The 25,592-nt window shown below is 30.7% G+C and overlaps 2 protein-coding genes across 2 annotated transcripts; both read right to left on the reverse strand.

Moving 5' to 3' along the window:
• Positions 1-499: 499 nt before the first annotated feature.
• Positions 500-10,793, reverse strand: LOC107457239 (uncharacterized). Its single transcript, XM_087168762.1, has 6 exons — positions 10,637-10,793; positions 8,788-8,843; positions 7,701-7,802; positions 5,921-5,956; positions 2,678-2,704; positions 500-688 (listed from the first exon to the last, which is right to left on the reverse strand). Exons 1-6 carry the CDS (start codon positions 10,731-10,733, stop codon positions 671-673), a joined length of 336 nt encoding a protein of 111 aa, XP_087024888.1. The 5' UTR covers positions 10,734-10,793; the 3' UTR covers positions 500-670.
• A 2,724-nt stretch (positions 10,794-13,517) lies between these two features.
• Positions 13,518-24,723, reverse strand: LOC107457241 (uncharacterized). Its single transcript, XM_087167818.1, has 6 exons — positions 24,568-24,723; positions 22,535-22,590; positions 19,926-20,024; positions 16,895-16,930; positions 15,468-15,494; positions 13,518-13,683 (listed from the first exon to the last, which is right to left on the reverse strand). The coding sequence occupies exons 1-6, from the start codon at positions 24,665-24,667 to the stop codon at positions 13,657-13,659; spliced, it is 345 nt and encodes a 114-aa protein (XP_087023944.1). The 5' UTR covers positions 24,668-24,723; the 3' UTR covers positions 13,518-13,656.
• Positions 24,724-25,592: the final 869 nt, after the last annotated feature.

Here is a 25,592-nt window from a genome sequence, read left to right on the forward strand (position 1 = left end):
GCACAACTTTTAGAAGGAAACATTTATGTCTCAATATTTTATAATTTTCTTCTTTTTTTTTTGAAAAATAAACTATTTAAGCTTGGAGTTTATTTAGAGTATGAGTTTCAATATACGTAATTTAAAAAATTTCCCTTCAAACCTAACGACAAGATTTGGAAAAATTCACAAAATTAAATATAATATTTATTGCAACAGGATATTGCTCTATATTGATCAAAACCGATTCATTTGCTTTCGGCACTGCTCTCCAAAACATTCAGTCACAAATCTATTGTAAGGGCTCAGATTGATGGGTACCAGTTTTTTTTTTCAAGAAGACGGTCGGTGTGCAATGCTAACCTCATTTGAAAATTAAAATATCAAGTGAGTGAGCAGTCATAACCATGACCACTCATAGAGACACTCATGGACATGTTTGAAAATTTATGAATGAAAATTCATTTCTGTCATGGGTAACAAAAAGATGAAGCTCACATAAATTAATTCTTTACAAAAATTAACATTTTATCGTGAAAAGTTTATTAATAAATCATATGTACATATAATCATGCCATGTTTATGCAGTTAATAAGAACATTTTATTATAAACTTATTACTAATTAATAGAAAATATATTTGTTTCATTCAGGAAATATTCAGAAGCTCCATACATTGATTTCTTCTGAAATTATTCTTCAATGCATTTCTGAAAATAAAAATATACATGATTTTTAATAAGTACGATCTGAATTCTCGTTCTTCTTATGGGGTAAAAATTGTAACTGTTTGTAAATTTCTGAATGAAAATTCGTTTCTGGCATGGGCAGTATTTTAAAAAACTAAATTTTATAATTAAATTTTTATTAATAGATCATATCTACAAGTAGCCATGCCATGCTTATGCATTTAATAAGGCAATCTTTTTGTAAATTTACTGCTAATTAATACAAAATATATTTGTTTCTTTCAGGAAATATTCGGAAACTCCGTTCACTCATTTTTTTTTTTTTTTTTGCTCTCTAAAACTCACTCACTAAACTAACTCACTAAAAAATGATTAACTATACTTATGGTTACATATAAAATGTGATATAGCTTCATAAATAACTGCAAATTTATTTTGTTAGTTCTTGCTAGCAATAAATTCCCATTACTTAAGTTAATAGAAACACGCATTTATGAAAGTCGATTTTATGTTTCTTTTAAAATTCAAATTCGCTGACGTCACGTCCATACGATGCGAAATGGATACCTGCAAGTGACATAGTGTGGATATTTAGATCCTGATTGGTTGTTGAAAAGTGGTATGTGTATGGTATGGTAACGCTCATTAAGTATCAATTCTCGCACCCGCCGTCGCATTGATTTCACAAGGTGCTGATAGGTAGTCTGAGGTATCTGGTACCAAGCGCTCACCAACTGGTCCTGCAATTCCCTCACATTGCGAGGAGGTAGCGTGGCAGCACGAATTTGGTGTTCCAAGTAGGACCACAAATGCTCTATTGAATTAAGGTCAGGTGAATTTGGGGGCCAAGACATGATTTGAAAGTCACTGGAATGTTCCTCGACGATTCGACCCTTATGACGTGGTGCATTATCCTGTTGGTAAACACCATCCCCAGCAGGGAAAACTGTTGCCATGAATGGGTGAACCTGGTCTGCAACTATGTTCAAGTAGCTTACAGACGACAGGGATTGTTCTATGAGGATTATGGGTCCTAATGTGCCCCATGAAAACATAGTTCCTGGGCGAGAAACCATGAAAACCTGGGTAAGACCATTGTTATAGATGGAGGGTGGTCATAATGTAACGGCTCTTAAGTGTATGTGGGGAAACTTAGCTCCACTTTGACACGCCATCTTGTTTATAAGCGATTAAACACGCATTTGTGTATCAATTATCGTCATTTTCTCGATTTGCAAGTACCCAATTATTAACGTTGAATTTACCTGTGATAACCTAGCACGGGAAACCAAAGATAAATAATTGAATCACAAAATAATAACAGGGTAGCTGCAATTTGGAAAATTTGGTTCCAATAGCTGAGACAAAACAGCTGTCAAACTTTTGAGTCCTATAACGTTAATGTTACTTTTTTGCGAATTTTGCCTCAAATTCAGAATTAAACTCAAAAAGCTAATCGAAAGCTTTTCGTACACAATTATGAAATTTGTTTATCTAAACCATTTTGAAGTATACAAATATTTACATCAATTTAATCTAATTGATTTCAAATTGGCAAGATTCAAAATTTTTAGAAAATTGGCTGTATAGTTAAGAGAAATAAAAATTTAAAAATCCGACTTCTTTCATATGGCAAAACACGCCAAAAGTAAAATTGTGAAATTTCAACTAAGAGGCCCAAAACTTTCGATAATTAATTTGCCTAGTATATTTGGAACATATTTTTCAGAATTTTTCTCTCCTGCATATTTTGAATGTTTGGCGGGTTTCTTGATAATCCTCCTAAAGTTCTTCACTCTTTTTAAAAAATAAAGAAAATCGGAAGGAAAATGAATTCTTTTTATCCAGTTATATTTTTGCATAAATTTTTTTAAAATTCATAATGGTTTTAGCGCAGTGGGCATATCACTCTTGCTTACTATATTTATAATTAAACAAAAATGCAGAAATATATAATGACTGTCTACGTATTTGGATTCAACAAGTTAAGGCAAATCTAAAATGTCTCACCCTGAATTCTTGCTCTGCTTCTGAAACCTATAAAAGAAAGTCATAATATTTGAGTAAAAATTTCAAATTAGTATTAACAAATACAGAAAAAAATAATGTTACACGAATTCCTTTATTTTTAATTATGTTTTTATATGAGTCGACCAGACACTGTAGTGGTCAGAGAGCGGATCTTGCATCAGAAAGGTCCTGGGTTTGAATCCAGGGGTGGATGTTTTTTAATTCTCTGTACTATCAGTCTTTACTGTGGGAGCAACGTTGCCCACCCTGTATGGTGCCCCTGAAAGAGGGGCCAACAAATATGCCCTCCTGCTACCTGAATGATGAGTATCAATCGGGTGGGCATTGGAAAAAAAATATCTTTTAAGTGTAGTGGAATTATTTGTTTTGTTATCAATGGCTATAAAAAGTCAATCATGTGATTTTACGTGGAATAAAGACTATTACAATAATATTAAAATTTAATAAGAAAAACTTTGCATTCCATATTAATGCAAAAAAAATACCAGAAAATTTCAATTTCCTGTCTTTTTCAATCTTCTATTTTTTAAATTTTTTTTTTTAAAAAACATAGCGAGTTACTAGTGAGGAAGATGGGATGAAAAATGCCAAAACCAGTTTGATCATCGGTTGATATTCGAAATTCAGAAGTGTTTCTAAGGTTCACCTCTTAACTTGCTTTCCTGCTGCAATTAGACAGGTTTTAATGTTTTTAATTCCATCTTCTTTATTGGCCAATTGTTAAATTTCAATAGTTGTTCTTATTTTTTTTATTTTATTAATTTGCATGCTAATCAATATATCCTTGATTTGATCAATAATATGCATTTTATGCAAGGATTCTAAAAATATATACTTAAAGGTTTTAATTTCGCACCACCCTGAATAAAAAACTACTCTGGACAAAAGTATCCATTAAACAAAATTACTTTCCTGACCAAAGCAATTTAATTTAAATTATTGTCATAGTACGGAATTCAAATATTGCATTATACGGTAAAAAAATTGAAAAAATTACGGTACTGTACGGCAGTGACATTTCTGGTATAAAAAAAATTATGGTTAATAGAACCAAATTATACGGTATTCAAACCATTTTTATAGTAATTTTTCCGTTCATGTGGTGACGGTTTACTGGAATTTCTGTTTTACAAAACTATAGTTCTTATTAGCACGCATTTAATAAAAGAGACAAAACTGAAAAATAAATTTAACCGAATAAATCGTTTTTATGCCATGTTCTTGAATGATAAATGGTATGATAAAAATATCAAATTTTATCACATATTACAAAACCATATTTTATTATTAATTATACCAAATTCATTACAGAAGCGCTTCGGTAAAAATTTCTGAGCTATTTGGGGTTCTGATAGAGCCAGAAACACAATTAAATTTGAAATATTCTGGTAGTTTTGACTGCACTTCTTTCTCCAGTGTTTGTATATGAAAAATTTAAATAACAACGATGTTATATTTAACAAACGGCAAAAAAAAAAATATATATATAGTTTTATAATAACAGTCCCTTTAAGTCCTTTTAAACGTTGCTTTAGTTACGATAGTACGTAGTTAAAATATTTATGTTTTTTTTTCTTCTTTTTTTTTAAATGATTACTTTCTTAACTCGTTCAGTTTTATTTGAACATTAAAGTTGACAATTAGCATACTTCTGGTAGTGAATTAGTCTTCATTTTTTCAGTATTTTTGATCGGAATTATCATCAACTTAATATTCTGAATATCTTACCCAGGATATTTTGTGTAATTGAACAGCATTACGATTTGTTTTAAGAATATGGAGATTTTTATTTCCGGTGCTTTTTTTATCTTTCTGAAATACTTTCTTTAGCATAATGTATTGGGAATACAAATAAGTTTCCATCGTTTTCTATCAAAAATTAGCTGTTTATCGTAAAAAAACGGTACATTATCCTTTAATCAGAGATATTCATTATTAGACACTACTTTTTCCCATCTTTCGGGGGTAGGGCGCTGGGCCCATGTCCGAGAGTTCGTGGGTTCGAACCCCACCGGCCGGAGATTCCCCGTGTAGTAAAATGGTGAATGATGCACGTTAAAACTGTCGAGTCGCAAAGTCCTCCATGTTCCCATAACAAATCAATACCTCTGGGGGTACTGGATTGGAGATCGATCGTTCTCTGATTCATGTCAAAATCACGATCTGTGGATGAATGAATGGATGTATGAATGGGTCCGACCTATAAATGGGTGAGACGAATGGGTGTGGCAGAGGTCGAATTCTTGGCCATAGATGGCGCCACTGAAAAACAAGAGCAATCGCTCCTCACTGCCTAAACAAGCATACGAAACCAACCAACCAGCATTCGGATACCAAGTCGAGATAACTCTTCATAGTTCGAGGATATCCACGTATCGACCCATTCCTTAGTTTCTTCAAATGATGTAAATTTCTACTCAGACAGACACGTGTCATCGACCGGAATAGGTGATAATCTTAAAGGACAAGGTCTGTTAAATACGGTGGGTGGAGTAGAACTTCCCATTGAAGTGTTTCAAAATAGCAAAATCAATCTTCATGCAATATCGAAGTTCAATGTCTCTTGGCTTCAGTTCGTATAAAACCCAACTTCCTTGTTTTGGATCATTCCCAACGATTTTAAACGATGTGATATTGCTCGTTGAGTCACTTGTAATGTAAGAGCAAGTTCTTTTTGATTTTGAGATGAATCTTCTTACAATTATTCTTCCAATTCCTCGTCTTCGTACAATTTCGGCCTTCCACTGAGTTCTTTGTCTTCTACGTCAAACTCATCGTTTTTAAACTTCAGAAACCACTCATGACAACTTCTCTCACTTAAAGCAGCCTCACCATATGCTTCTCCAAGCAATCAATGCGCCTCGGCTGCAGATTTCTTTAAATTAAAGACGAAAATCAAAAGTTTCCGTAAATGACACTTATTTGGCACAGAACTTGGCATTTTTGCACGAAACTAATTACGTAATGTTAATACGGAATCTCTAATACTTTAAGGTTATGTTGTTACCTGATGAACAGACTTACAATAAGGCGTTTAGCATCAGTCAATTTCTACTTTATCTTCTGGTAGAACCATTTTGTGACAAACTGCGGGAACTCATTTGTGCACCCAATAATTCTTTTACAACGAAAACTGATAATAATTGATGATACCGAAAAATAGTTCCAACATGTATTTTGATATTTAAATAACAAGTATTTTGCTAGTTCAAATTTACTCACCAAGCTACCGGTTTCTTCAGCAATACACTTGCAACACTGAAAAATAATAAAAAAAATTATGTATACATAAATTATTGTGTTTAATTAAGAAAAAATGTATTTAGATATTTTACAAGTCGTCAATCTCTGTCATTGGTTTAATGGAGATTTAATTATGATGGTAATGGTAATCTCATAGGGAATTACTACGATTTAGTTTATACATATAAAAATGACTGTAAAGTTTGATTTCGAATTGAAAACAACTTTTTTCCAGAATTATAAAGTCAACTTGAAAACATTCGTTCACATTACAAAGTTTGAAATAACTGATACATTAAAAAAAAAAGCATGCGCAATATGAATTTGTTTTTGCACAAAACCGATGAAATTTCTTTTCTCATATTGACTACGAAAAACTGAAACAAACTGTATCATTAGTTGGGCAGAAATGAAAAGTTAAGTGCGATCAGTAAATAACAGCCGGAAAAACCTTTTATATATATATATTTTTTTAATTATGCCTATAAGTTTGACATAGCAAAGTAATTTAGAGATCTAATTTAGTTTTAATGATGTTTAAAAATTAGCGAAGAGGAAGTTTTTAATCAATGAAATAGCTAGATATGAGATCGTTGATCATTAACTCATCCCAATTTTAAAAATCGATTTTACTTTTTTTTTTCAATTTTCGTACCTAATTTTTTTATTAGTTTGACATAGCAAAATATTTTAGAGCTCTAATTTAGTTTCAATCATGTTTAAAAAATAGTGAAGAGAAAGTTTTTAATCAATGAAGTAGCTAGATATGAGATCATTGATCATTAACTCATCCAAATTTTAAAAATCGATTTTACTTCTTTTTTTTTTCAATTTTCGTACCTAATTTTTTTTTTTCAATTTTCGTGGTATTTATGCATTTTATGAGTTTGTATAAGAACTGTTATTTCTTCAAACACTAATGTTTAAAATTTTATAATATAGGGAAATCCTGTGAATTATTTGTTCCAAATATAATTTCCAAATAACATTAAAATGAATATAGTGCATATCGTAGTGTATATAAATTGAGTGAAATTTTTATCTCACAGGATGGAGTCGAATGTTTTTTAAACTTCATACAAAAAAACAGTTCCTACATACATACAAAAACAGACAAAAAGTCAGAAATAGACAAAAATAGACAATGAGCGAAGATAGCTTGAATTGCAAAAAATCTGAAAGGGGAACTGCAAAAGAGTCGTGATGACTCCTGGGGACCCCTGGTAATATATTACTCATAATGTATTTGAAGAGTCCTGATAGCTCAGGGGAAAGACCGTTCCCCTTCCAATGACGTGAACCGGGCTCGATTCCCAGCGATGGTTGGTCGGTCGCGCATCTGGCTCCTACTGACCTCAGTGGTTACGTAAAATATCCTCAGTGGTAGACGGATCATAGCTTAGAGTCCCCTTGGAGTCAAACTAACCTTGAGAGGTTTTCGTGATTTTCCCTTCCACGTAACACAAATGCAGTTTAGTTTCATCAAAAAGTCCTCCCCGAAGGCAATATTTCTCCCAATACTTGATTCAGGAGTTCCCTTGTCTTCTGGATTGGGTTTGAAATTACATGGCTGCGAAGTTGAACGTTAGTAATCGTAAACCCAAAAAAGTGGGTCGGCTGTTCAACAATGGTTATAAAATAAAACAAAAAAATGCATTTGAAAGTAGATATTATTTTTCTTCAAAATATGATTACAATAAAGGAAATATTACGAAATTCACATCAGTTTATATCAGATAAAATAATTAAATGTAATTACTTCATTTACTGTTTCTTTTCCAGAACTGCAAATCCATTCTTGGAAATGTTTTCCTGTTCCATTTTCAATTCCCTCACAGCACTTTTTAGCAACTTCTAAGAACTGTCAAACAAGGAAAAATATTTACTTGCTCTGAACCATATTTTATAGAGAGTGTTCCATAATAAGTACCTTAAATGTATGTTTTTAGAATCTTCTGTTGATAATAAAGATATAAAAATCTTTACAAATTTTATAAAATAATATCTTAGTGAGAAAAATAACATTGAGAAAAATCTGAAATCTGAGGAATCGCAAAGGGTCAGAGTAAGGTAAAATCATTACTTTACTCTGATTTACCACGAGAAAAATTCATTACATTTTAATAGATTTAAAAATTTCATTTTTTTTAAATTTCTATTTCTAATACTTAATGTGTATGCTCTATATCTTAAGTTTGACAAGGAGTCGTCAAATTCTAAGTGGTAAAAAAAAAAAAAAAGTTTAACATCTTAAATATATTATTTAAAATGCAAAAGGTGTAGTTTAAACTAGTTAAAATCAAAATACTTAAAAAAACTGTTAATATACCAGTTAATAAAAATTAAGACCTAAATAGGTGATTTTCTTTCGCATTCAAACTACAAAGGTTGGAAAAGTCACCATCATCAAAATCATCTTTCTTTACAAATGTAGAGTGCGTATAAAAATTTATTAGTGCAGATGATATTTTAAGTTACGGACACAATCACAAAAGTGTACTTTCTTTAAATAAACATATAGTTTTTTTGACGAATTCGAATATTTAAAAACTGTAAAAGTAAACTATAAAAGTAAACTATCAAATACAAAAAAGTCATATATTTAAAATTCAATTTTTCAGGAATTATTCGACCGATTCCGATAGTTTTTTGCACTCTTCTATTATTTGTAATATTTTAAATAATGTATTATTACTGTATTTGTGAAGTTTACTAGAAAAATTAAAATTAAAATTTAATAAAAGATACAATAATCTCTCCCATCCTTTAGCTATTTTTCTTCTAGCCTTTATTTTTCTGCTATCTTTCAAACAAACTTTAAAAATAAAAAAAATATTGATACTTACATCTCCATCAAGTTCAATTTTTTCAATGCATTCGTCAATTTCCTTTTCCTTTGAGCCTACAACAGTCAACGTTTAATGTTTATATCTTCTTTCTTTGCTGTTTTAAAACTCATAGCATTAAGATTAAGTATCATAGAAAAACCATAGTAATTGCCCCCAAAATGTTTCCTTTTCTATTTAATAACAGTATAATATTGATATATACATACATGTATGTACATGGCTTTAATTTTTATATTACTCTAGATGTTTTAAACTGCATATTTGCTTAATTATATATTGATACATAGTTATATTCTGCATGACTATTATCTATTTAAAATTACAGTTTAAAAAAACATTTAACTTTTACATTTATTGCCGCCTTTGGATTTCTATAAATTTTCTATAAGCACTAGTTTTACTATTTTTGAATATTTTAGTCACAATTTTTTAAAAACAAACAATTTTCTATAATACTTTACAAATAGACAGGGCTTTTTTTTAATCTGTTTTTTACTTATTTATTTAATTTTTGGTTGGTGGATGCAATAAGTATTGCATGCCTCGTCACTAATGAATAACAAATGAGTGATTTTTTCTTTCAATGTCTATCAAAAGCAAAGCTAATTCGTTTCATTATTTAATGAACTAGCGAATATTAATAAACATTATTAATAATTAATTAGCTTATTAATGATTAACAAATAATTAAGTAATGTTCATTAATAGTTAACTTACAATTTTAAGAATACTTTTTCGCTGAAATTTCATATAGTTCTAGATTTGGATTGCTTGGAGAATTTTGCATTGTTTTTATTAAACATTTTTGAAATTTTCTAGAAAGCTTATAAGTTCTCAAGCAGAATTTTTTATAGTTTTTTTTTCCAATTTATTACACTTCACTAAAACTAACTCACAAAATCTTATCTATAAATCATAGATTGGTGCACGAACGGTAAACTTTCAAGTTATTAATAAGTTAATCTTTGTAAGAAAAAATATCTTAATAAGTCATATAGCTTAATTAATATTATAACCAATTTTTAGTAGCTAGGAAACATTATAAAACGCTTAAAACCATCAAAAACATTTAGTTATTTCTGAAAACCATACTTAACAAACTCATTCAACTTTGAACAATAATATCGAAAACTTTTACCATGTTATCGATAACTTGAATTACAATATAGATAATATGATCAGTAATATTGATAGTTTAGACCATGATAAAGATAACTTAAACCATAATATCGATAACTTGATATTGCAAATTTGCTACAGTCCCAATAAAGGGTTCAATGGAAACTTTTCTCCATTCAAATGAACAATAACATCGTATAAAAAAGTTTAAGATGGCTTAGATTACAATGAATTGCACCAAAATATCAATAACTTGATATTACGAATTTGCTACACCCTTAATAAAGGATTCAATTAAAACCTTTTTCCATTCAAGGGGAACAATAACATCGTATAATCAAGTTTAAGATGGTTTAGTTTGCAATGAATTAAACCATAATATAAATAACTTGATATTACAAATTTGCTACACCCTCAATAAAGGATTCAATTAAAACCTTTTTCCGTTCAAGTTGAACAATAGCATCGTATAATCAAGTTTAAGATGGTTTAGATTGAAATGAATTGAACCATAATATCAATAACTTGACATTACAAATTTGCTACACTCTCAATAAAGGATTCAATTAAAACCTTTTTCCATTCAGGTTGAACAATAACATCATGTAATGAAGTTTAAAATGGTTTAGATTGCAATGAATTAGAAAGATATGGCTTCAAAATTTCAAACAACATTCCTTGAAAATTACTTAAGACATGAAATTTGTAGAAAGTACTGAATACATACAGATTTTTTCAAGTATTTTGTCATGGGCATCATCATTAGCTACCGCTAACCCAACCAGCATAAACAGAGCAAACAATGTCACGATTTTGGCAGACATTTTAAACGATTTTAACTTTTGCGTAACTTTAATACATTTAGTTCATTTTGACAAACTTATTTATATACATGGGAGTAGGAAATGGATGACAAAGGTAATTGTGTTTCGTTCGTCAACAGGTGGATGGGATGCACCTCTTAATATTTAACCTTGTTTCAATGAAGTTCTTATTGTATAAATTACTTCACTTTAGAGAAAGCACAAAAGAATTTTTTTTTTTTGAAGAGATAAATCCGTATTGTTACCTTTTTTTCTTTGCAATTTACAATACATCCTAATGATAGAAGTTTTAAAAAACGTCCAGAGGTTATATCAGAGTGATGGTTTCGGCAAATTACATATATCAATGGTTTGAAGTATAAATTAAAACATCGGGTACCTTGAAATGTTCACGTTTCAAAGTTCTACAAGACAAATAAACAAAGCTCTCTTTTTGTCAGTTTGAAATTTTTTATTCATTCATATTAGGAAATATGGCGTATTTTTTCTCATTGAATTATATAACTCATGAATTAAACATAAATAGTAGAGAAACTTACATTTAAATCATAAAAATGATATGAAGGAAAATACTTTTATTACATTGTTCACTTTTATTAGAATCATGAGTAATATATCAGATTCTGGAGAATTATAAAATAGCTTTGCCCACATATGATAAGCCTATAGTTCGAGAGAACTATATTGATGGAATATTTTGATAACATTGTTCACTTTTTGTCAGAATTATGAGTCGCATACAGGGTTGTTTTAAAATTGTTCAGCCAACGGATGATACCCTGATAGAATATTTCAATTTGTGTATTATTGTTTTTATAAATTAAAAACTTACGATTTTTTTTTTTAAGTTTTACATTTAAACTTCCGTAAATGATGCGCCGTATGAAACTACAGCTAATTCTTCTTCTAAATAACGTAGTTTATAAACTACAACACATAATAATAATTTTCAATGTTTTCGAAACAATAAAAATACGATAATATACGACTTTTTTAAAATTTTGTAACTTTAAGAAACTGCAGCGATTGCATAGAAATTGTGTATTTTGCCGTCTAAAATTGCATTTATTATTTATTATTACACATTACGAAGTATTTAAAAATAATACGTTATTATTGATAACAATTTTTTGCGTGGACTTTTCTTATGTTAAATGAAGTTCATAATTGTATGCAAATATTTTTCAATTCGCTGAAAAAGTTCTCTAGAAAAAAAGTAAATTGAACATAAAGGTGCCCAAATGTTTGACCAGTCTCATGATCATCAAACTGCTGGAACCATATTTCTCAGGTCCACAATCCGAATCGGTCGAAAAAAGGATATATTTTTTGCTCAGTAACTTAAAATATCGTCTGCACTAAGTATTTACAGGTGAGGCCTCTGAACCGTTAAGATTGTATAAGAAAATCCGATTATTAGATCAAAAATTATTCAGGATGTTCCTTTTATGCATTTTCCGCATTGCACTTCACTACAAATCAATAAAAATTAGCTGTTGTTGATCTATCTACCTGTCACCTGTGGCTAGATCGCCTGTGTATGATCACTTCATTTTTAAACTAATAATTTATTAATACAATTATTAAAGCCCAAAAGAAAGGCAGAAAAAGGAAGCCCATGACTTTATGGACAGAGTTTAACAATCTAAATCAATCTGCAGTCCTAGGAACTCTAAAGTTAAAAATATGTTTTGCATTTAGTCTAAGAAGAAAAATGTAAAAAACTAAATACTGTGAAAAAATTCTTATAAAAAATAACGAGCTTTTAGAAGCCCTAAAAAACTTACAAATGACTTTTTTTTCAGCAGTATTTTCGAAAAATCTCAGTTGATTCCGTTCTTATGCAATTTTATTGTAACGTCTCTCACATCTGCTTTCTGAGTATTAAACACTCTTAAAAATTATTTTAGCTCTATATTATTATTCGACCTGCGAAAATAATTAAATACTGTTAAAAAACTAATTTAGCTGTAATTATTAAATCTTATTTTATCTTATTAAATCTTGTCTTATTATTAAATCTAAATATACAGGAATGTAAATCTGCGAAAATTAATGAGCACATTTAAAACAAGAATTTAGTACAGTTTTTTTTTTGTTTGTTACTAATGCCACTTGACAACCAGCAGCCTGCATGTTGAAACAAGCGAAATTAAGGCAGAGGGTGCGTTCCTCGGTTTTCTGCTGTGCAATCTACGGTCAAGAATACGTTTTCAGGGGGGCCGTTTTTAAGGGTGGACCAGTTCATGCATCATTTCATTCATCCACAGATAGTAATTTTGACCTGAATAATAGAACGATCAATCTCCAATTTATTACCGCCAGAAGTATGGTTTGTTGTGGAAACTTGGAGGACTTTGTGAACCGACATACTTAACGTGCAACAGTCACCATTTACTTCAGTCGGTACAGTTTTTTTTTTTTTTTTGAAAGGAGCAAATCGCTTTTAACTTTTCCTTTTTGCCAAGTTTAGAACTCAGTTTGCTACAGCTCTTCAATGTGAACGAACGAAAATAAATATCATGAGCTTTGTAAATATGCAATAACATTGTAAGGATTGTTTTTGCATAGTAAGAAGAAGTTTACAACAAATGTGTAATTCTTTATGACTGCGAGAAATTCTAAAAACACATATTTAAGAGCTGCAAAAAATTTAAAATAAATCAGGGAGAAATAAATATCTTTGGAGTAACAAATCGTTATCGTAGTTAATCAATACAAAAACAAAATTAAAATATGTTCTTTTTTGTTTGTTTGCTTATAGAGAAGAAAGAAACGTACATGCATGCATAAACTAGTTTATTTCATTTATTTTTCACTACACATAGAAATAAACAAGATAAATATTAAACTTGAACTAGCAGTTGAATAGCCATTAATTAATTCATAAAATGTCGGTACTTTGAGATTTGTAGAAATTGCATTATTTTCTCTCTTTTTTAGCACAGTCCTGCAAAAAGAAGAAAAACATATAATCATTGGATACCATATATAGCAGTGGTCAAAGACGAGTATGACTTTCCATATACCAAAGGTTAACTGGGAGCTGAGAGACGTCACCCAAAAGCAACCAATGCTACGCGTGTAATTGTATTTTACTGTGAAGGCAGATTTAAATACAATTAAACTGAAATTATTAAATTTAAACAATCTAAAATATAAAGCAATCAAAGATCTACCCCCCCCCCTTTTAGTGGTTCGCGGAAAAATTATCAAACGTTGACCGGTCCAATGCGATAAAAAGATTGGGGAGCACTGACATACAGAATGTAAAATTCGCAATAGTAGTATTTTTTTATTTTGGCAAAAACATTTCTAAGTTATAAACGTAAAATCAAATGTACCTACGAAGTTAATCAGGGAAGTAAGCTTTCCAAGGCCCATAAAGAGAGAAGGAAAAACATAATTACCCGCAAAAGATACAGCATTAGTTCAGCTTCTTAACATAAAGACGACCGAAATTCCGACACTTGTTCTACCATGCGATGAGTTTTTATTGATCATTACCATGGAAGTTATAACAAATGTCTGCCACTTTGGAATAGAGGCAGCATCCGTGCTGCCTCTATTCCAAATGTGCCTATTCATGTTACATGTCATATCATATATGTGCCTATTCAATTCCATTTGTGCCTATTCATGTAATGTTTTTAGCGCGTTTTCGTTTGTGGTAAAGTGATGCCTGGATAGGAATTTCTCCAGGCACAAATAACCAGGGGCTCTAGACAGTATCTAAACAAACACATCCGACTGAAAACAATGATGATAAAATTCACCTTGTGCGAGCGAGCAATATCGTGTAGAAATACTACAACAGTGCTGTGCATTCAACATTTTTTTGCTTTAAATGGCTCGTCGCAAGTTCTCTATAATCTTGAGAATAGGATTAATATTGTAACTGGAATAGGCGTCTCGACATTACATGACTAGATTATAGAATTCGATTAACTTTTGTTGTTTTTTTAAAACTATGATAACTTTTGTTTGTGTACACCAAATTATATGTTAGCTTAGCAAAAAGATAGATTTTATCCCATGGTTAAATCAAAATTTAAAACACAATATTCTATTTCTTTTCTTTCTTCTTTTTTTAACCTTTTTCTCGAATTCCTCTAATTTAGTAACGTCTATTTTAAACAAAGTGTTTCAAAGGTTACTTATTAATATTTAAACGGTAATAAAAAGAAGCAGAAACGGCATCAAAATCTAACGAATTATTAATGAGAAATAGAGAACAAGAAACATCAATCCATGCTTGATAGCCAAAAAAACTGAGAGGAGTTGAAAAGGGATCATTAAAAACTCTTCAATGTTTCATTAGGCAATCAGAGCAGTTTTGATGTTTTATATACTGCTTTCCTCAAATATTAATCTGTCATATTTTGTTCTATCGTTTTCATTTTTTTGTGAAAACTTCTTTGTCTTCATATTTAAAAAAAAGTCTAAAAAGAGTAATTAAAGGTGGTCATTACAGAACACCCTGTTTCGTGATTCGCTATTAATATATCTTTACATAGGATGGGTCTAAATTTAATTAATATTTAATTATCATATTTATTAACATATTAATTAACATTAATATTAATAATTACGTTTAACTTGAGCATAAAGATTTCAATCTTTTTCAAACTTAAAATACATTTTGTAAGTATTTGTTTCTTTTCCTTTTTCACATTTACTAATTTATTTATTGCTATCAGTACTTTTACATTTATGATACATTTTGAAGCTTACCATCAAAGGCTGGAACTCTTTAACAGTCTGAAAAACAATAAAAACTAATAAAAGATGTATTCATGTGAATTCAGTAAAAATTTAAAAGTAAGCAGATAAAAAAATATTGGTTGTAAGATCAAGAAATGGGTATCATTGACCATTTTTTGAACTAGTTATCAAAGTGATATGTTTATGTATCTTTACAATCAAACCTTGTGTAAAAGATTTGTAAATGTTATAGTACCTAGTATATTTTGGTTATTTTTCGAGGGTTCTTTTGGCAAATTAGACAACACCCATTATATGATATCTATAACTATTCAGAGTTCAGAATAGTTATTCGTAACTATTTAGTTAAATATTTTGCGCTATAAACTCATGTCATCTCCTATTCCGTTAATAATGAAAAATACTCAAAATTTTAGTATAAAGAAAAATCGGAATACTTTGAAAAGAAGTTTCTTTAATACTATAAAGCTACACCGTCATTACATTGTTTGAATTCATAAAATTATCTAAAAAATGTATACTATTCACTATTTTATGTTCGGGAAAAAAGATTCTCTCAATTAAAAAAAAAAATAATTCAACATCTTTTTTTTTTTTGAAGTTATACTTCTTATGCGACTTCCAACAAGGTTGCGTTAAACGTTTAACGCTACATTTTTATTGGCCGGGAAATCACGTGGTAGGATCCAGTTTTTCCTCATTCATTTCCATATTGTTTTGGCTCTCACTAGCATAAAAATAATAAAAGTATTGTTTTTCTATAAATATTTCTTTAGTTTGTTTTGATACACATAACATTTAATAGGGTAGTATTTTTTATTTTCTAATTTAGTGGATAACAATTATAAAAAATGAGTGAAAACAATCCCACGGACAATGCGACGGATTTAAGGGTATGTCAAGGTACGTCTCTTGTGAATATCAATTGACTGTTAGGTTTTCTCTTCTGAAATTACATTATGACGCATTCACATACATTATTAATACAAATACAGTGTCCAGGGCGAGACGATGAGGCAACCACAAGCATTTCCACTGGTTCAAGTGGTCCACGAGGGGAAAATGCACAATATTACCGTGATTGCAGAGCACGGAAGCGAGCGGAGCAGGAAAAAGAGTCGTTGAATAGAACTAGTGATCCTTCTACGACTGCTGATTCTTCTACAATTAACGTCGCAGGTTGCGAAGTTTAACTTCTTCCGTGCGGAGGGACTCCACGCACTATTGTTTTCTTAAATATTTGTCTATTATTTATATTTTAAAGCAAAATGTTTTGCGGTTTTGGTATTTTTTTAAAATGCGTAATTTTTTTTATTTTCTTATTTTAGACATTGTTCATTGTCAGACATTGTTCCCCCTCAATAAAATTATTTAAAAATAATTATGAAATTTTACAGGAACGCATTATTTTTTTTTAAAGTAGCTCTTATATTTACCTCTGGTCCTAGTTTTCCTTCAACGCATTTGTAGCACTAAAAAAATAAAAATAAAATATTACAGCAAGATTCATAATAGTGTATAAAATCAAATTATTTTCGTAATATATTAAACTATTAAGTGAATAACACCAGGAAAACTGAAGTAAGAAATATAATTAAAAATTAAGAAACTTCTCTTTCTTCAAAGAAATCAAAGAAAGGTTTACATATTTTGAGGTTCCGAAACACGACGCTCCTCGTCAGGAAGACAACATGTAAATTATATGTTGTCTTTTTTAATAGCAATTTATAACTGAGAAACAGTTATGGTCAAAGAAAATTTCGCTTTTCTGTTTAAATTTATAAAAACTGTGGGTCCAATTAAAGACACTCTGTAAATTGAACTGGTAGCAAGCGATCGAATTAAAAGTTCCAGATAATATATGTATAATTATTGTTCTGAATTACTTCATTTATCTTTTTTTCTATGGATACTTGACTGAATGTAAACAATAACAAGCTTCCTAAAACCGGAAGGAATTTAGAAAACTTCCGGTGTATCACTCCGCTTATGTTATGTTTACGAGGCAATGTGTGAACAGGCTTAATATTCTAGGAAGTTTTATTATTGCGACTCGGTTTAAATTTACGCGTAATTTTACCATTCATAAGAATTTTCTGTAATTTATAAATTCTAACAGGTCGCTAGTCTAAAAACAATTGAAGAAAATTAATATCACAACATAAATAAAGTGTAAGGTTTGTCATGTTTCGAGTGTTACCTCTTAGTTGGCTATATTTGTGTAAAATAGCGCCGCTTGTTATTTTTTGAGTGACATCATCAGTGCCGTAGCGAGCTTAACTCGCGCCCGGAGCACAATACCTTTTTAGCGCCCCCCCCCCCATTCGAAAACTATCTAATATTATAAGTAAAATATACTCGCAAAGTAATAAATAAATAAAGTAAAATAAATAAAGTCATAGGCTCAAGCTAGGCATTAAATTTGAGACAAAAAAATGTAGTTGAGAAAACAAGACTAGATTTTGAAATGTATATGATCATCTAGAATTAGTTCAAAAGATACCTATTATTTATTTTACATATTTATAAAGAAATATTTTAAAAACACGCAGCTTTAAAACAATAAAAAAGTAAATATTTATTATCTCTAAGGAGATACATATATTTAATAATATGATTACAATACATTAATGAAGCTAATTACTATGTATAAATTTTCCGCTTTTGATGAAGCAAATTTATCAATAATATCATCAAAGTTGATCATTTCAAATTTTTTCATACCCTATTCACTGAATAATAGAATCGTCGAGTAGATGTAGTAAGTAATCTTATTTGTTTTATTACTAACCAAGAATGCCTTGAACTTGAAAGGTAGCAACACAGTGAAATATGCACTATAATTTATGCTAACATTAAACTTATAACATTTAATAACATTTCATTTTTATTCTAAGTAGAGCGCGATGACAAGGACGCAAAACTGAAAAATACAGGCACAAAATAACTTAAACGTTAATATTTCGGGTATTTACCTAACTTGTAGCGGAATTCCACAACCTGTCGCAAGTGTCACGGATAAGTACAGTCACGAAAAAAAGTATCCGGAAAGTAACAAATAAGAAATAATTTATTTTTTGAAACAGATAATTCTCAGGTACACAACAAGTACAGCGTTTGTGTTCTTTCCTAGAAACAGCAAAACGCTGTATTTGTTGTGTGTCTGAGAAGTATCTATATTAAAAAATAGACAATCTTTTAGTTGTTATTTTCGGGATACTTTTTTCCGTGACTGTACATATAAGTACATTAGAGTGCTATTGTTATCGTTTTAAAATAACAAGCGTAAGCTACATTGCGTTTATAGAAACAAAAATAAATAGTGTTCTGAAAGAAAGAATGTTTGTACACTGTACAAACATACAAACACTTTGTACACTGATGTTTGTACTTTGTACACTGCAAATATTTGGAGATAATATATGTAACCACACAGCGTAGATGCCATAAGGAAGTGCTGACAGACACAGGTCGAGTCAGCCCAGTGGAAAAGACGTGTCATTGCTATTATGAATACATTATTACAGTTTGATTAGTGTTCCTTTTTATTTACGAATTAACATTTATTATATTTCACTGGCACTAAATTTAAAATATATTTTCCAGAAATAAATTATAATAAAAATAAAAAGTATCCAACAATTTTTTTTGTTTTGCTGACCATTTGGCGCCCCTTTGTGTGCAGCGCCCGGGGCATGATGCCCCCCTTGCTCCCCCCTCGCTACGCCACTGGACATCATAGCAAGACTGCTGAGTCATCCGAATTCCTTTGTTGTTTGTTTATTCTAGGAAATAATATTCTAGGAAGTTTTATTATTGTGACTCGGTTTAAATTTATGCGTAATTTTATCATTCGTAAGAATTTTCTGTTATTTATTAATTCTAACAGGTCGATAGTCTAAAGACAATTGAAGAAAATTAATATCACAACATAAATAAAGTGTAAGGTTTGTCATGTTTTGAGTGTTATCCCTTAGTTGGCTATATTTGTGCAAAATAGCTCCGCTTGTTATTTTTTGAGTGACATCATAGCAAGACTGCTGAGTCATCCGAATTCCTTTGTTGTTTGTTTATTCTAGGAAGTAATATTCTAGGAAGTTTTATTATTGTGACTCGGTTTAAATTTACGCGTAATTTTACCATTCATAAGAATTTTCTGTAATTTATAAATTCTAACAGGTCGCTAGTCGAATTCATTTGTTGTTTGTTTCGTTGAAAATTAGATTGAAATAACGCGTTATATTCTAAATACTATAAGTATAATAATATTGGATGGTGCGTTTTTTTAAGCTTATGCGTAAAAATCAGTCGGAAGTGTAATAACCCGGAAGTCTTACGATGAATTTTAATCCTTAGCTCTATCTGCGCTTATCTTTACACGATTAACCATCCATAATTGTTGGGATAAAAAGGAAAATTTTAGTAGAATTATTAAATTTTAAAGAAAAAGTATTTTCTACTACCCACCTCTAACAAAGTTTCTAAATCCGATTCACAAAGAGATTTCTGGAGACCTTCCCCATCTAAAGACGACTGCTCGCAGCACTTCTTAGCTACATCCTGATACTATGAAAAAGAAAATAGAGAAAGAAAAATAAAATAAGCCTACATCGCAGTATTCACATAGGGTGCTATTTGAATGTGCATCAACACACAACAACAACATCAGTTGAGTTATTAATATTTATCTTTCATATAGGTCTCGGCGTTTTTTGGTGTCTGGGACTCGGCAGCAGAAAACATCACACGCGTTGAATGTTGTGATGTAGACAGATTAAACACAGCATTACTGATTGATTTTTCATATGCAAAGATGCTGTGATGTAGACTGATGAGCCACTGCACATCTGCTTAACGTTTCATGTGCAACGAATGCTGTAATGTAGACTGATGAGACATAGCATAGCTGATTGATTTTTTATGTGTACCGAATGCTGTGATGTAGACAGATGAACCCCAGCACAGCTGATTAACTTTTCATGTGCAACGAATGCTGTGGTGCAGATTGATGAGCCACAGGATAGCTGATTAACTTTTCATGTGCAACGAATGCTGTGGTGAAGCTTGATGAGCCACAAGATAGCTGATTAACTTTTCATGTGCAACGAATGCTGTGATGTAGACTGATAAAACACAGCATAACTGATTAACTTTTCATGTGCAACGAATGCTGCGATGTAGACTGATGAGCCACAGGATAGCTGATTAACTTTTCATGTGCAACGAATGCTGTGATGTAGACTGATGAGCCACTGCACAGCTGATTAATTTTTCATGTGCAACGAATGCTGTGATGTAGACTGATGAGACATAGCATAGCTGATTGATTTTTTATGTGCACCGAATGCTGTGATGTAGACAGATGAACCCCAGCACAGCTGATTAACTTTTCATGTGCAACGAATGCTGTGGTGCAGATTGATGAGCCACAGGATAGCTGATTAACTTTTCATGTGCAACGAATGCTGTGGTGAAGCTTGATGAGCCACAAGATAGCTGATTAACTTTTCATGTGCAACGAATGCTGTGATGTAGACTGATAAAACACAGCATAACTGATTAACTTTTCATGTGCAATGAATGCTGCGATGTAGACTGATGAGCCACAGGATAGCTGATTAACTTTTCATGTGCAACGAATGCTGTGATATAGACTGATGAGCCACTGCACATCTGCTTAACGTTTTATGTGCAACGAATGCTGTAATGTAGACTGATGAACCACAGCACAGCTGATTAACTTTTCATGTGCAACAAATGCTGTGGTGCAGATTGATGAGCCACAGGATAGCTGATTGACTTTTCATGTGCAACGAATGCTGTGGTGTAGAATGATGGGCCACAGGATAGCTGATTAACTTTTCATGTGCAACGAATGCTGTGATGCAGATTGCAACGAATGCTGTAAAGTTTTTATCTTTACAAATCCTTATTATATAGTATAAAGCACTGCAGCAACAAGCAGTCACAAGCCAAGGAGAACATTTATGTTTGGATTTACCACAAACCGTGATGATGGCAATGCTGTCAGCATTAAGCACTATCAGCGCATTTTGTAATTATTTGTTTATATATATACAAGGAAATATTGCGAAGATTTTATAATATTTTACAATATTCTGCAAACTACTTTATGCCACGGTTGTTTCTCAAATTTTTTCGTTATTTAGAAATGAATCTTGTAATATTTATCATATTTTGAGAATCGCTTCAATTATTAATCACTTCAAGTTTTAAAAAAAAGTGACCGCTGTTAAACAGGCTACTACTAAACATTGGCCAGTAGCAAAATTTTTAAATTTTTACTTAGTGTAAACATATGTAACGGTAAAAAAAAAATTTTTTTATGTAAATGATAGAAATAAGTCTCCGTTCTATTCGTCGTATGCATGTTTCTACAATATGGAACGTCTATACCAGATTTTATGGCGGGATTTATACTGCATTTTATGGGGACATCTATACAAGGTTTCATGGCGGGATCTAAACCTGATTTTATGTCGGCATCTATATTACATTCTATGGGGACATCCATACAAGATTTCATGCCTCATGGTGGGATCTATACCAGCTTTTATGGCGGCATCTATACTACATTTCATAGTAACATCTATAACAGGGACGCCATACCCATCACAATTTGATTCTTTGTAATAGAGTGTAACAAAAACGTTTTAAACATTATAGACATAATTTAAAAAAGAATATTTTCGTTTCAAATTTAAATAAGTATAATTTTTATAATAGTTTTTTTACATCTTATAAAAATTTAGTGTTAGAGAAAAATACTAGAATTCTCAAAGTTCATGAGCTAAGAAAATGCGCAAAAATATACCAACACGCCTGTCAATAATTTTGTAATATTTCTTTTATTCCCCAGCGATTAATACTTATACAATGTGCATTAGTACAAAAACTCTGAATTAAAACAAAGAGTGTTTTATTAAGTATGTATAACATACTTAATGAAAAGAAAATTCTTCATAAAATGAAGTTTGATGTTATGGAATTAAATATACATTCAATATAGTTAGTTTGTTTTTTTAAATTAGTACAATAATAGATAAATTTTTCACCTCTTTTGAAAATTTGATACCATTTACACATTTTTCAATTCCTTCGTCCTCTGTACCTGAAAAATGTCAAAAACTAAATCAGAACTTATTTCATAGCTTTTTCTACAACAGTTAACTTAATATTTTAATTTTAAAAGAAGAAAAAAAATTAAAACCAAATATAATGTAAGAAAAGTATAAGGAATTTTCCAGTCATTATTTTGACCTACTCTTTCAATAATGGAAGAGAAAATATAATGCAAAATGAACGCTAGACTTGAACCCTACGCTAGAACGCTAACGTATTGAAAGCACAATACATAGTAATAGGAATACGTTGAGAAGGCAGAAATGAATGATCGGATTTTAAAAATTTACATTTTTGAAACTGTTACACATACAACAAGCGATTCTCGAAATTAAAGAAAAATATACCTGGTTTTTTTAAAAATTCTATTTAATAATGTTCAATGTCTGACAATATTGTTTCACGAGAAACGTTTTCATTTGAATCGCGATGGTTCAGGGGATAGAGCGTTCGCCTTCCAATGAGGCGAACCGGGGTTCGATACCGGCGATGGCTGGTCGATACGAATTCCGCATCCGGCTTGCAGCGACAACAGTACCGACGTGAAATATTCTCAGTGGTAGACAGATCATGGGTTAGAGTCCCCTTGGAGTCAGGCTAACCGTGGAAGGTTCTCGTGGTCTTCATCTCCATGTAACGCAAATGTGGGTTAGTTCCATCAAAGAGTCCTCCCCGAAGGCAAATTTCTCCCAATACTTGATCCAGGAGTTCCCTTGTCTTTTGGATTGGGTTCAAAATTACAAGGCTACGGAGTTGAATATTAGTAGTCGTAAACCCCAAAATTGGGTCTGCCGTAGACGACGGTTATAAAATAAAATAAAAACATCTAATTTGTACTAATTTCTTTCCGCGTATTTTGTAGTTTCTAAAGTTGTACAAATGATTTCTAAAGTTGTACGAATCAATAATTTCTAAAGAATCAATGACTTCTAAAGTTCCACGAATGCGTTCTTAAGGTTCATGCAATATTCTTAGCATTTGTAGTTCATAAAAAGTTTCTTTATAACTCCATAAGAAAAAAATCTCGTGGTGTAAAGTGTAGAGATTTAGGTGATCGTGTGTTTAAGTGTAAAATTATCACCCACGATTATCAGATGTCAAAAACTTTAAAAATTATCAGAAATCGACATCAATATTCACTACTTTGTGGGAAAGGAGATAGCATGCATCGACTGGTGTTGACGCGATTTTGAAAAATCGATGAAAATTTTGCCTTTAAACAAGTTATTTTTTATTATTTTCTTTATTTTTATTTGATTTTATTACCGTCTCAAGATCTACAACTGCATTATTTTTTCAAACGTGTTTTTTTACCTAATATTTCAAAAAAATTTTATCTAAATAAGAGAAATGGCTGTTCGATAGAAAACAGTAATGCAATTTGCTGAATTTTAAAAAGCTACTGATAGTAAGAAAAATAATAACAGTATTTTGTTTGGTTCTGTTACGAATGCTAAAATGTATAATGCAGACGACTAAATAAATATTTCCTTTAACTATTAAAATTGTTCAAAATAAAAATACTATTTACAATTCCCTCAGTTTGGTGATAATTTCTATTAGAGTCAAAGTCATGAAAATAAAATTTAATGCTGATAATACGTAAACATTTACAAAAATGAAGCAAATGCAAAGCACACGCGAAAACGAAATCTGCTTTACAAATCTCCATTATGATGTCATTTTCAACCAATGGCGTGATCAAGCCACTTTGAAATTTAATCGCTCGTAGAAATAGGCCTTTATAAAAACGCTTTACTCTTTGGCTATATGATCGGTTAACAGTTAACTTAAGCTATATCGCAAAATGAAAATTTGATTTGTTGTCCATTAACACTCCCATATAACATTGCTACAAAACCAATTCCTTAAAGGGTATCGTCTTTCAGTTAATCAGGAGTGATTTTAAATAAAGGTTAAAATTATAGTTATAATTTAAAAGAATTTTTTTTAAAAATTTACTTACATATTTCTTTCAATAATTTTTCAATTTCTTCCACTTTGTCATTTGTTACAAATGCAACAGTAAGGACGAAACAGAGCAAACCGAAGAATGATGCAGACATGATCGTTTTCAAGCTTTAGATAAAGCGTGTAGAATACTTTAAATTCCTATCATTTTTAATTTTATACTATTTGGGAGATAGACTTAAAAAAATAATTTATTTTTCTTACTTCTAAACGAAAATAATTGAGTCTGGCAGTTGCTATTGTCCGGTGAAACAACATTGAAGCGTAACGTGTTATTTCAAATTATAAAATAACAAAATAGTAATTTCCTTGTGAAAAGTAATAAAATTGATTTGCTTAACAGCTTTTAAAATGAAATGAAAGCGTATATTCCCAGACAAATATTTCACTTCACATTTTACAAATATAGACATTATACTTCGCAATCATTTAGGGAAAAAAATATTTTTAATTTAGCTTACTTGCGTTGCAAATAAAATCGAAATATTTTTTATTCAATAAGGTCTATTGGTTTAACATGAATGTTCATTTCATTTAGTTTTTCTTTTCTTTTTACTACTTATTATTGAGTTTTTTATTTTATATTTTTACATTTTGGAAAAAGAAATAAGATTCAGCTATATCAACAGAATGAAGCGCAAATCTACATTACTTATTCTTTATTTTTGTATACTTTTGCTTTTGAAAGTGATTTCATGTATATATAGAATAATACTAATAAATACATTTTTATGAATTGGTGAGTTAGTGAAAGTGGAAGACTATGTAAAATTGTGAGGTGGTGCTGGTATAGGTGAACAACCACATTTCATACGTATACGATTTTCACTCAAATTACGGAGTCCTTTGAATTCAGAGAAATATTATCGAAGGCATATCTGTGGTGTGATGAGTTCGTGAAGATCAAAAAGAAGCCGAAATGCCGTGCTCAATTTTAATCACTTTGATTTCCACATTAAATCACCACAATTTTAATCACTTTGTTTTTGGAAGCCACTTAGCTGCGAGTTCGTGTAAAAT

Source organism: Parasteatoda tepidariorum, chromosome 1, assembly GCF_982258835.1.
Source record: "Parasteatoda tepidariorum strain Cologne lab strain chromosome 1, Ptep-v5.0, whole genome shotgun sequence".
Taxonomy (NCBI): domain Eukaryota; kingdom Metazoa; phylum Arthropoda; class Arachnida; order Araneae; family Theridiidae; genus Parasteatoda; species Parasteatoda tepidariorum.